General features: G+C 39.0%; 1 protein-coding gene and 1 pseudogene across 1 annotated transcript; one reads left to right on the plus strand and one right to left on the minus strand.

The window, feature by feature from the left end:
• Positions 1-355: 355 nt before the first annotated feature.
• On the minus strand, positions 356-2,014 carry LOC146943970 (protein DMP6 pseudogene; annotated as a pseudogene).
• An 8,916-nt stretch (positions 2,015-10,930) lies between these two features.
• Positions 10,931-13,218, plus strand: LOC146943971 (Pentatricopeptide repeat (PPR) superfamily protein). Its single transcript, XM_085742309.1, has one exon. It carries the CDS (start codon positions 11,260-11,262, stop codon positions 12,697-12,699), a length of 1,440 nt encoding a protein of 479 aa, XP_085598435.1. The 5' UTR covers positions 10,931-11,259; the 3' UTR covers positions 12,700-13,218.
• Positions 13,219-13,876: the final 658 nt, after the last annotated feature.

Consider the following 13,876-nt stretch of genomic DNA (forward strand, 5'->3'; position numbering starts at 1 on the left):
GTCTAGAAACCTTATACGTCAAATTCTTTTGCGCAACTAAAATAATCCTGCAACATAAATGAACATCCACATTTCCCTCAACTAAAATAACCCACCAAGGAATAGGGTATAGAGCAAACAACTACAAAAACAATAAGAGAACCCTTGACAAAGATCAACATCAATAAAATCTGAATTGAGAAAAGCCTAATCTATTACGATTAAAAGAATCTAAAATTGAAAAAAACCATATTTTTGTCAATACACTGCTTGACCTGTCTGAAAATATATGAAATGTAAAAATAAAAATACATGCTTTTATTTTATAAATCATAGTAATTGGATACAGCCATGAACATAAAAGATTTCTCAATTATTAACTTGTTGAAAGGGGGAAGCCAATTCCATGTCTATCAGTAGGAAATACAACACAAAGCATGCTGCAAAAAACGCCAATTGCCACAGGCAACACTGTGAGGATTTAATGTATTTCATTTGATGGTTCTGGAAAAAAACAATTCACCGCATTCTGATCAAACAATGAAATTGCCGCAAATACCAAAATTGACATCACTGCATGCATAAAGTCTATAAAACGTATGCTATATTTTGCAGAAACATGAGGTGGAAGTTCGGTTGATCCATCAATAACCCACAACCCCTTAAAGGTGGCAAACCCATAAATAATATTACCCTTGCTGTCTCTAAAGCTATCAGTAAAGCACAGAGAGTCACAAGTGCAACAGTCATCCACTTGCTGACAGAGTCACAGCTGCCAACATTTGTAAAGATTGGTGATAAAAGTTGGAATGCAAGGACACTGCCTGTAAATGTGCCGCGCTCTGAAATGTCGAACTTATAGCTGTTTGTATCAAGTTTCTCTTTGCTTCTGGAACCTCTGCATAGCAGTAGTGGATTCATCCTTGTTCTTAGAATCCTTGTGCCCATCGCTTATACAACCTCTCTTCACCTTCCTTTAATGTTTTGTTTTGTAGGTTTAGTTTGTTGATAAGGTATATCAATATAGTCAGGGACTGTTGATAAGGTCTGGTTCATATGCCACAGATGTTTTGCTGCGTTTATTTTTGCCCTGAGAGTAGGTGTGATTGCTTAAGTAGTGAGGGCGAGGCTGATGTAAGGCAATCATTTATTTACATTTCTGCTTCAACTTTGTAGGTGCATCAGGTGGTGTTAAGTTAGCTTGTATTTATAGTGGTTGCAGGGGTGGTTGTATTTGGTGGTTACATTTTTGCCTTTAATTTTTCTCAAATTATGGAGTACATCCTTATGTTGGCACCCTTGGTGCCTTAACTTAAATGAAAAGTCTTTATTTGGCTTTAAAAAAAATTAGTCCGTACTAGTTGGGACTTGGGAAATCAATTTAACGAAATTACAAATTCACGGTTCAACATCTCCATGCTCAAATGATTTCCGAATCATTGGTTTGAATCAAAGTAGAAGTCCAAATGAATCAAATCACTTGATATTTTATTCCCTCATTCAACAAAGACATATGGTCACTTCTTGTCTTGTTATTAAAAAACATTATAACAAAAATATCGAAAATTGTTCCTCTCCTTCACTCTCATACAAACTGACTAAAATATCCTCCAGGTGAGTTAACTCACGCTCGGTAAGTTGGGTTATAACCTACATGAGTTAACTCACTTTGGGGTTATAACCTACATGAGTTAACTCACGTTGGGTTATAACCTACTTGAGTTAACTCACGTGGAATGTACCAATGTAGTGAACATGACTTAAGTTACGTTGAGTTTAACATTTGCGTGAGTTAACTCATACGGGGGGTATTTTGGTCAGTTTGTATGAGAGTGAGCGTTTTTTGTTGGGAGAAGAGCAATTTTCAAGATCTTCAATCATGGGTTATTGTTGGAAAATTGCTTTTTACACATGAACTTTCTTAAAAACACGTGGAAAATTCGATTTTGCCTCCAACAGTAGTTAACTACCGTTCCACATATACAACTTAAAAAAAAAAAAAAAACTCCAACGGTAGTTAATTACCGTGGATCATAGACTATTGCATGCGTCCTCCCTCTCCAACAAGTCGACCCTGGTTTTCTCTCTCTAGGTTTTCTCTTCCAGTTTCTTCATTGAGGGGTGGTTTTGGGTCAATTCTTGACCTGAAATCACCCCTCTTCATCTTTTTTTTTTCTTCTTCACTATTTCAATCTAAATAAGTGATTTTCACATATATCTAGATTTTTCTTTGTGATTTCATCATCTAAGTGTGGTGGTTTGTTGTTCGTCGTCTTGTGCGGCGTTGTTTGATTTCCCGTCTTGCGGTGTTCATTTGATTCATACCGAAAGAACGATTATTCAATCAAAGATTTGGGCGTTAACGTTGCAGATCCGGAGGCCATGGATATTCCGGTCACTTTAATTTTATCATATATTTTTGTAGGCATTAAGCCGTTACATGCTATTAACTTGGATGTTGTAAGTTTGTTCGCAAATTCATTTTTAGCGGTGTTGAATGATGTAATCTCTCGATCTGAATGAACGAATATCATTTTGTTTTTGTCAAAAAGAAAAACTACCGTGCAGCATAAAAATTTATTTTTAATACTTTATTGTGTGCTTTGTCTCCTAGCATTTGCTGGATGGTTTGGGCGATCACTCTTCCATTTGAGTGTTGTTCAAGAACATATTTATATTTTATGGTAACCAATATTTCATGTAAGCGTTGTTCATGAACATATAACAAATTACTGATTTGAGAAAGTTATTGTTTTGTTTTGAAGGCGGGAAAGGAGTTAAGTATAGTAGTAGCAAAATGTCTAGAGAGAGAGAGGCGGTCTAGAGAGAGAGCGTGGCGGTTTTCCTCGTCATCATCGGGGACAATCGCGTCGGTATTCACCTTCACCGGAAGTAAGGTACTACAGGGAGGGAAGGGGGCCAAGCAGGGTGCCACTAAAGGGGGGGGGGGAGGGGATAGGGGAGAGTGGTCCGATGTGAGACCGCGAAGAGGGAAAGCGCAAGAACAGGTGGACAGACAACGGGACAGGCTTCGGGAGGATCGCCGGCACGGAGGAGCTTGGGAGCGTCGACAAGGAAGGTCTAGGGTTAGGCGTCGTTTTGGTTCAGATTCATGGTTTGATACAGATGAAGAGGATGATTGTGGTTATCAGGAATTAGGGCATGATGGCAGAGTGACAATTCGGTATGCAAAACCGGCTAGGGTTAGGGTTTGCGACACCTTGACCTATGATGTTCCACATGTAATAGAGGCACGCAAGGCTACTTCCAAACGTGAGCATGTTGACGTGGAGCAATCAGCTGTAAACCGTGATAATCAACATCAGAAGCGGCATTCAGCACAGAATCTAAGTCATCATCCAGTTACGGTGAATTCAACTTTTGTCTCTTTTTATTTTACAAATGTACCGTATGATATATCGTATAATTCACTGAGACAAGGTTTTGAGGTATGTGGAATGATGGAGGATGTTTATCTGGCTCGTAAACGTAATGTCAATGGCGGTGCTTTTGGCTTTGTTAGATACGGTAATGTGAAAGATGTGGAGAAATTACTAAAGGCGGTGAATAATGTATGGTTTGGTGACTGGAGGGTGGTTGCTAAGGTGGCCACTTTTGACAGGTTTGGTAACAAGAAGGAGGCGGGGAGAGAGCGAGAAGGAGGAGGTAATAAAAGGGTGGAGTTGAATAATGGGGGAGATAAAAATTGTGGTGGATGTAGTAGAGATATTGAGGGAGAAAAAATTAATGACGATGTAGGGGATGGCAAGGAGGGAAAAAATACAAAGGAGGTAGGGTCTGATCTTGTGGTACGAGGGGAGGTAGTGGGGAGTGAGGTGGTGGCCGGTGGTGTTGTTGGAGGCAGAGTAGTGACGGATGGGGGTGTAAAGGGCAGAATACTAGTTCCTATATATACATCGAAGGAACAAGATGTCTCATGGGCACGAAGGGGGGTGGCGGCCACTGTTGTAAACGGTGAGGAGGTACCGGTGATACAACGAAGAATTTATGATGTCGGGTTTGTAAAGCTTGACATTATACCAATGGGGGTTGATAAGGTGATGGTGCGGACGGAAGATGATTCTGATGTTCGTAATATTTTATCGGATGCCGCTGAATTCTTCAACAATTTTTTTACTAATATTGTAAGTTGGAAAAAGGAGTTGGTGGTTCGCGAAAGAGGTGCGTGGGTAAGAATTTATGGGGTTCGGCTTCATGCGTGGAATCTAGACTTTTTTAAATTATGTGTCTATGATTGTAGTCGGTTTTTGCGTGTGGATGATATGACGTTGGACAAAGCTCGTTTTGATTATGCACGTATCCTTATTTCAACGTCGTCGTTGGAAGTCATAAATACTAGTGCAAAGGTGCTGGTGGATGGTGTTGATTTTGATTTTAATATTATTGAGGAATGGGGTTTTTCACTTGGAGAGGATGCATGCTTAGGCGGTGAAGAAGAATCACAAGTTGGTGATGATTGTCATACACAAGGTATTAATGAAGACAGCCCTGTTGGTGGTGATGTTGAAGTTCTATTGAATCACTTGTCGGAGGAATGGCAAAAGGAGGGGACTGTGGCTAGCGGTGGGCAAAATAAAGGTATAATAGATGTTGAACAGCAGAAGGGTACAGCTGTTGTGCAGCGGCCAGACTCTTTGATGCAGGAAAATAAGCAACATGATTCAGCTGAGGCCACATGTGACTGTTCGGTGAGCAGGCAGTCATGCGTGAAGATTAGTGGTGATTCTAATGGTCTCTTTATCAATGAAACACGTGAAGAAAAACGGATGTTTGGAGCTAGTTCAGACTTTCGGCCAGTTAATGTTTCACAGGCTGAGAAGCGTCCACCAAAGCGGACTACTTCGTGTCCACCGGGGCGTACTCATTCAGCTTCAGCAGGCCCTTGGAGTTTGGCATGGGTTAATAGGCGCAAGAATGATTTTATTGACAAAGTTAAGCAAGCAAATGTCAAGGGTAATCAATCTATTACTTCCGGTGTGCATCGAGTTTCAAAGAAAAAGGGAAGTGGGTATCTTCGGCATTGTGCTCAAAACTTGAAGCGAATTGCAAGACTGTCGGATAAAGATCGTAAAGAAGTTCTCCGGGCATTAAGAAAGACTCAACGGCGTCGGAAAGGGATTTCAGAGAATTTAAAAGAACGAGCAACTTCGAATGACAATTCTTCTCAAAGTGGGTCACAGGCTTCAGTTAGTAATGATTGGAAACATTGGTTGGTTTTGCATGGTAGTGAGCAGGCAAAGTCAGACGATGTTAGGGGGATTGGCCAGAATGTGGGGTTAAAATTTAAAGGGGACAAAAATAATATGTTTGATGTGTTGTCAGGGGTGGGAAGAAAAAATAATGAGGGTATTGGGAATGAGGGATAGGCGTTGTGGCCGGGGTGAGGTGGTGGGGGGTGAGGAAGTGTGTGATGAAGATTATTTCTTGGAATGTTAGGGGGTTAGGCGGGTTTGAAAAAAGAAGGGAGGCGAGTCAGTTGGTGAGGGAGAAGAATCCGTTTGTGTTTTGCATTCAAGAAACGAAGTTGTCTGTTGTGGACTTGTCGGTTTGTAAATCTATTTGGAGGGATGTAAATTTTGATTTTTCTTTTCAACCATCGACGGGTGCATCAGGAGGTCTGATTATTATGTGGGACTGTACAGAGGTTGAAGTTTGGGCTTCATTTCAATTTGAGCATGTTTTAGGGATACATGGCCGCTTTGTGAAAACTGGTGAAGAGTTCACTCTTTTGAATGTATACGCTCCTTGTGATACCAATCGTCAGCAGGTTCTCTGGAATAATATTTCTTTGAGGTTGTCAACGTTGGTCGATCGTAATGTTTGTGTTTGTGGGGATTTTAACACTGTTAGGTGGGTTGATGAGCGTCGAAGTGTGGGAAGCGCTAGTGCTCATGCGGGGAGTGCATTTTTTAATCATTTTATTGGTAGCACTTATTTGGTTGATTTACCGTTGCGGGGTCGCAATTTTACGTGGTACCGTGGAGATGGTAAATCTATGAGTCGTCTTGACCGGTTTTTGTTATCTGAGAGATGGTGTTTGACGTGGCCAAATTGTTTCCAGTTGGCTTCGACGCGGGGACTTTCCGATCATTGTCCAATTCAGTTGTGTATTGATGTGGAGAATTGGGGTCCGAGACCGCGGCGTTTGTTAAAGTGTTGGGAGAAGTTCATAGGTTATCATGATTTTGTCCGTGATAGTTGGAGAAGTTTTCAGGTGGATGGTTGGGGTGGATACGTGTTGAAAGAAAAATTAAAGCTTATTAAATTGGCTTTAAAAGATTGGCACCAACGACATTCAAAAAATTTACCGAGTAGAATATTAAATTTGAAGGACCAGATCTCTTCAATTGAATTAAAGGGAGAGTCAACGTTGTTGTCGGATGAGGAAATTGAAGAGCTTCATGGGTACTCTGAAGAATTGTTTTCCTTATCGCGCATTAATTCTAGCATATGTTGGCAACAGTCGCGGGCTCAGTGGTTAAGAGAAGGGGATGCCAATACTAAATTTTTTCATAGTGTTATGTCTGGTAGGCGCCGTAGGAATTCAATTCAATTTATCATGGTGAATGGCGTCTTAGTTGATGGAGTTGATAAAGTTCGAGCAGCTGTGTTCAATCATTTTTCTACTCACTTCCAAGCCTCTCATGTGGATCGGCCTAGTTTGGATGCAATGAATTTTCGGACTCTTTCTTGGCAACAAGGGGCGGTTCTAATTAAGCCATTCTCGTTGGAAGAAGTGAAAGCGGCAGTGTGGGATTGTGACAGTTACAAATGTCCGGGTCCAGATGGCATTACCTTTGGTTTTATTAAGGATTTTTGGGATATTTTGAAGGAAGATGTGTTGCGGTTTTTGGTGGAGTTTCATCGGAACGGAAAATTGGCTAAAGGAATCAATAGTACTTTCATATCGCTTATTCCTAAGGTAGATAATCCGCAAAGGTTGAATGATTTTCGTCCCATTTCTTTGGTGGGGAGTATGTATAAAATTTTGGCAAAAGTTCTAGCAAATAGGCTCCGTTCTGTGATTGGTTCTGTGATTTCTGAGACTCAGTCGGCTTTCATTAAAGGTCGTCAGATTCTAGATGGGATATTGGTGGCTAATGAGTTGGTTGATGAGGCTAGAAAATTCAAGAAAGAGTTACTTCTTTTTAAGGTTGATTTCGAGAAAGCTTATGATTCTATTGATTGGAAATATCTGGATGAGATTATGTTGAAAATGGGGTTTCCGACGCTTTGGCGAAAATGGATAAAGGAATGTATTGGGACAGCAACAGCTTCTGTTTTGGTTAACGGGTCCCCTACGGACGAGTTCTCTTTGAAAAGGGGATTGCGGCAGGGTGATCCTCTGTCACCTTTTCTTTTTCTTTTAGCTGCAGAAGGGTTCCATGTTTTAATGAAAACTTTAACTGATATCGATTTGTTTCATGGTTACACGGTTGGGAGGAATCATACGGTTTCAGTTTCTCACTTACAGTTTGCAGATGATACTTTGATAGTGGGTGAAAAATCGTGGGCAAATATTCGTGCTATGCGCGCTGCTCTTTTACTCTTTCAAGACTTGTCTGGGTTGAAGGTTAATTTTTCTAAGAGTCTTTTGGTAGGGGTTAATGTTCCTGGTTCTTGGTTGGCAGAAGCATCGATGGTTTTGAATTGCAAAGTTGGTTCTATTCCTTTTTTATACCTCGGTTTGCCTATTGGTGGAGACGCCCGTCGTCTGGCATTTTGGGATCCCCTTTTAAAGCGTATTAATTCTAGACTGGCACGGTGGAGTTCGAGTTATTTGTCCTTAGGTGGTCGGTTGGTTCTGCTGAAGTCTGTCCTGTCATCGTTGCCTGTTTATGCCCTTTCTTTTTTCAAAGCTCCATCAGGTATCGTATCCTCTATTGAATCTATTTTTAATAATTTTTTTTGGGGGGGGGGGGGGGGGAGTGTAGACCACCGGAAAATTACATGGATTGATTGGAATTCTATTTGTTGGAGTCAGGAGGTTGGGGGGTTGGGGGTAAGGAGAATTAGGGATTTTAATGTGGCTTTATTAGGGAAGTGGTGTTGGAGGTTGTTGGTAGATAGTGATAGTTTATGGTTTAGGGTGTTGTCAGCTAGGTATGGGGTGGAGGATGGTCGGGTGTGTGATGGTGGTCGAGCGGCTTCTGTTTGGTGGCAGGTCATATCTACCATGCGCTCGGAAGAGTGGTTCCGTGGCAATGTTTCTCGTTCTCTAGGAGATGGCAAAAATACTCACTTTTGGACGGATGTTTGGGTGGGGGGAGTGTCTTTCAATGTTAGATTTAATAGATTATATGAGTTGGCATTGGTGAAGAGTGTGTCTGTGCATGATATGTATTTGTTAGGGTGGGGGGAGGAGGGGGCGGCGTGGAGTTGGAGGCGTAGATTGTTTGTGTGGGAAGAGGAGTTGCTAGGGGAACTTAGGCTTTTACTTGAAAGTGTATCTTTGCAGGTTGACAGGGTCGATAGAAGACTTTGGCGTTTGGAAACATCTTCAGTTTATTCTGTCTGTAGTGCCTATAAGTTTTTGACTGCTGATGCTCCTGTCGATACTGAGGTAGATGTTTCTCATTTGTGGCTCAAGGAAGTTCCTTTGAAGGTGGTGTTATTTGTTTGGCGTTTGTTACATGATAGGTTGCCTACGAAGGACAACCTTCACCGTCGTAATGTGGTTTGTGTCAATGATCGGATGTGTGCTGGAGGTTGTGGGGAGGTGGAAACATCTTCTCACTTATTTTAAAATTGTATTACCTTTGGGTCTGTTTGGAATTTTATTCACAGATGGATTAATGTTGCAACTGTTATGCCTAATGATGCATCAAGCTTTTTTCATCAGTTTATTTATTTAGGGGGTGTGGCCAAGTCAAAACGCTTCATCCTTCAGGTAATATGGTGTGCAACAATGTGGGAAATTTGGAAAGAAAGAAATAACAGGATTTTCAAGAATAACAATTCTTCTATATTGCAAGTGGTGGACAAAATAAAGTCATCGACTTTCTCGTGGTTGAAAGGGAAATTTGTTACCCTCCCTTCCAATTATCATGGTTGGTGGCTTAGTCCGTTTGCGATATGCGGCATTGGTTAATTGGTTTTCTCTCTGGTTTGCTTTTTGGTGAGTTGTAATTATTGTACAGATTTTTTGTGAACTTTGGTGTTTCTTCCTTAGCACATCTAGTGCTAGGAAGGCCATTTGATAGTGTTAATATATTTCATTTTAGTTTCTTCAAAAAAAAACAAATTACTGATTTGTAGGAAGCTTATCATCATCTTGAGCTGTAACGTGTTCCATAAAAAATAGAAAAAAGTTTTGCTCTATATCTATTATTTAAATACAGAAATATTCTATGCCTATATAGGTTCTCATTGTTATTGATTGTCATTTGCAGGCAATAGTTGTATTTATAATAAGATTTTGAACGTATTATGAAAAAAAGGTCAAGATTTTGAAAGGTGAGAAAGGAAAAAGAATGTTATGAAGTATGGTCGTACAAAATCAACATATAATCTTGTAAAACATAATCCGGCAAAATTCATCAACAAAAAAAGGGCAATGATATTGAAGATTGCTTTTTAAGTTTTTATGGATTTTCGATCTTTTTTTTTCCGGGTTGAAGGTGAAGAAGATTGAGAGGTTAAAGATGAAAAATGGGTTGGAGATGATGATTTTTAATTTCTGATTTGTAGTTTTATTTTAATTTTTTTTAATAAAAGTTGATTAAAAAATTGATAATTTGTTGAGTTGAACAACACGCCACATCAACACCTATCAGCAACGTCAATATTGTTTTACGGAAAAGGGTAACAATGCAAACTGTTTAAGATATAATGATTAATTTGAAACTTAAAAAACTTCAAGGATTAACATAATATTTTTGTCAAACTTAAAATGACTCAAGGGGTATTTGACCTAAAATAAAATGAAAAAAATTTCAACAATGCAATTTTCTATTATGATATTGAGGGTTATCAATAATGATTTAAATTTCATGAAATTATAAGTATACACATCGAATTTATGTAAATCCTATACTAAATAAGTAACATCTTATACCTCAAAAGAAGCCGAGTCACCCTCTAAAAGTATAAAAATCTTGCATAAAAAATGTCTAAAAAGAATGAGAAGTATCATAGTCTCATCGCATTTTTTTTAACGAAAGTTTAGGTGAGTTGGATTCTGGAGGCTCAATAGAGTCAATGTGAGTCTCAAGGTTTAACGAGTGCTTATAAATCACAAACTAAAAAGATCCTCACATCGACATCAAGAGATGAACCCACAACCTTACATATAGGCCAACTTCTAATCAACCGAGTCAATGTTGTCAGTATAGCTCCTAATTTCATTTGTCATGATGGTTTTCTTTTAAACTTTTTAAATAATTTTTGATGTGTTAAACAAGCTAATTAACCATGAACCCAGTGGCAGGTCCGAGTTTCATGCATTAGTTTCTCTAATTAAGTCTATTTTAGTTTTACATCCCAACTTTGAGGTAAAGTTTGTTAAGCGACAAGCGAACATGGCTGCTCACACTCTTGCTAGGGCGGCCTGTTCTTGGGCTACTCACCGTATCTTTGAAATTTGTCCTCCTTGTATTGACTCTATTTTAAGTAATGATATCAATTAAGTTTGCTTTGGTAAAAAAAAAAAAACCATGAACCCACAAAACTAAATAATATATCAAATTGTATGTATCTAGTAATGACAAATGCAACTATATATGTTAGTGTTATAACCAATCTCCTTATCACTTTATTCTTTAACTTTCACTCCACCAAGTTAATCTTATATCAAGGTAACTTTCACGACTCAGGCTAATTTTTTGGTAATGATAAAATTGCATGTGGATGGAATAGAAGCCTATACTATATACTCAACTCTAGTGAACATCTTTTCGCAGTGACATTGAAAACAAAACGAACCAAAGCATCAGACAAACAAAATTGGAAGACGAAGATGTCGCATTCCCGTAAATCAAGGTAACATGGCTTCCATCAAATTCTCCAAACACAGTTTTGATTGTGTGAGCAGTTTCCGTTCTATCTCAGTTAACACAGTTCTCAAAGGTTGATGCTTCATTTTGCATGAGACCTGTTCGATGAAATGCTTCACCCAAGTTTCAAACTAAACCTAACTCCAACATTGAACACACGGTGATTTAACTATTCATCAGTGATTGTTCCACCAGATTCAGCGTAGTTTCGTTTACAAGTTTCCAAAATCTTTCATTTTTTCAAGTATTTTCAATTTGGGTTATTATGGCTAGTAAAACTTTGTTTAAGTGGCCAAAGCAAATTACAAATTCACTAGTTGAGAAGCTAATAAAATCCGAAAAGGACATAAACAAAGCTCTTGTTATGTTTGATTCTGCAACAGATGAGTATAGCAATGGATATCGTCATGATCACAATACTTTCGGTGCAATGATTCATAGGCTAGTTTCTGTGAATCAGTTTAGGCCAGCTGAAGGAATGCTGGAGAGAATGAAGCAAGAAGATTGCGAGGTTACGGAGGACGTCTTTTTAACTATATGTAGAGGTTATGGACGTGTGCATAGGCCACTTGATGCCATCAGGGTTTTCCATAAGATGGAAGGTTTTCAGGTTAAGCCGACGCAGAAGTCTTACCTTACGGTATTTGATATTCTCGTGGAGGAAAACCATGTGAAAAGGGCTATTGGTTTTTACAAGGAGATGAGAGAAAAGGGCATTCCGCCAAGTGTTGTTTCCCTCAATATTTTGATCAAGGCGCTCTGCAAAAACGAGGAAACTGTCGAGTCTGCTTTTCGAATATTTCGTGAAATGCCCAATCGTGGATGGCAGCCTGATTCGTATACATATGGTACGTTGATTAATGGGCTGTGCAAACTTGGAAAAATCAGTCAGGCAAAGGAACTGTTGGATGAGATGGAGGAGAAAGGTTTGTCACCTTCTGTTGTTAGTTACACTAGTTTGATACATGGCTTGTGTCAATCTAATAATTTGGACGAAGCTATAGAATTGCTCGAAGAGATGATAATAAATGGCATCGAGCCAAATGTTTTTACTTATAGTTCTTTAATGGATGGTTTGTGTAAAAGTGGACATTCTTCACAAGCAATGGAGTTGTTAGAAGTGATGGTCAGAAGACGTCTTTTGCCTAACATGGTCACTTATAGTACTTTAATCAATGGGCTGTGTAAAGAAGGAAAGCATAGAGAAGCTGTAGAGATTCTTGACAGGATGCGGCTTCAAGGGTTGAAACCAGATGCAGGGATGTATGGGAGAATCATACGCGACCTTTGTGCTGCTTGCAGCTATCAAGAAGCAGCAAACTTCATTGATGAGATGGCTCTCGGCGGTATCTCACCTAATCGAGCAAGTTGGAGCTTTCATGTCAGAATGCATAACATGGTTGTCCAAGGTCTTTGTAATAATGTTGATCCAACTCGCGCATTCCAATTGTATCTTAGCATGCGTACTAGGGGTATCTCTGTTGAGATTGGCACTTTTGATTGTTTAGTCAAATGTTTTTGCAAGAAAGGAGACCTGAACAAAGCTACTCGAATTCTGGAGGAGATGATAGTAGATGGCTGCATTCCAGATGAGGGAATGTGGAATGTATTAATGTGTGGAATTTGGGATCGGAAAAAAGTTCGAGGAGCTACTGAGCTATTGCTGGCTGAGCTGAAGCAGAAGTTTGTTGAAGCTGAGAGTTGAAGTTTGTGAGTGAAATGTATTAATGTGTGGACTTTCTCTGATGGTCATTGCTTCCATGACCAAGAATAAAGGTTTAATCTGTGACAGTAGATTTGCTGTGCGTAATTGGAGGCTAAATTTACACATAACCTTCTCTGTTTGTGGACACTTCTTAGTTCTTGCCCGACCTTTTTTGAAACTTTAACGATGCAAATATTTGTTGCAAAAAGATTTTCCATGGTTCTAGCCTGGTGGATAAGGCAAACATACAGGTAATTAAAAATCCTCTGTTTTGATCAAATCCATTACATGATGGTTATTTTTATTTCCCATTTTCTAGAAACCTTGTCAGTTCCAGTAATTAGGCCAAACTTTAAGTATACCACAATCTTTTCATAGTGCAAAATTAACATTTAAGTTGGCATTCTTATTTTTCTGATTACTATTTATATGGTCTGACTCCTCAGATATTTTATCTATTATTGTGTTGTTTAACGGTGAATTCTCACTATACTTTAACAAGGTTCTGATGTTCTATTTTATCCGTTACAACAAAATTGGAGAAGTTCAAAATTCCTGCTAGATAGGGTAAATATGTAGATTGCTGAGTAAATACATTGTATTTTTGACACACCATGTCTGTTGGTGTTTGTGGATCATGATCAGCTAAATGCTGACATTTTCTGTTGGGGATAACTTTACATCTCTGTTTGAAACATGTATATGATTGTGATTGTTCAACATGTATATTTGGTTTTAAGATTCTAAAAATACCATTTTCCCCTTGAAAAAGTTAAACAACTGGTTCGGTAGTTCCCGGTTTTCTGCGGCAAAATGTTACGAGATTATAATTGACTCGTGAACTCTTGACTCTTGACCACTAACTTCATATCCTTAATATCGACAAATTCTTGCTGAATTCTGTCGAGTGTTCCAGGCTGTTTAGCATCACTTTTAGACAAAAGTTTTTTCTAGTTTTAAACTTTTAATCAAGCAGAGGTTTCTTATCATCGGATATGAGACTAATCATAACGAGTTGCTTGAGGTGATATTCAGTTTCGGAAGCAATCAATTCCGCATATAAAAAAAATTGAGTAAAAATATTGCTTGCATGATCAAGATAGCCTATAACCAATGGATTAGTAACAGTTTTTCTGGTGCTAGTTTTTCTCCAGGTTTAATATACACTAAAAAGGTA

Source organism: Medicago sativa, chromosome 2 (genome assembly GCF_051527215.1).
Source record: "Medicago sativa cultivar Bolivia chromosome 2, Bolivia_mono, whole genome shotgun sequence".
Classification (NCBI taxonomy): Eukaryota; Viridiplantae; Streptophyta; class Magnoliopsida; order Fabales; family Fabaceae; genus Medicago; species Medicago sativa.

Coding starts and splice junctions, on each gene's coding strand:
- LOC146943971 (XM_085742309.1), top strand. CDS start 11,260: ATGGCTAGTAAAACTTTGTTTAAGTGGCCAAAGCAAATTACAAATTCA.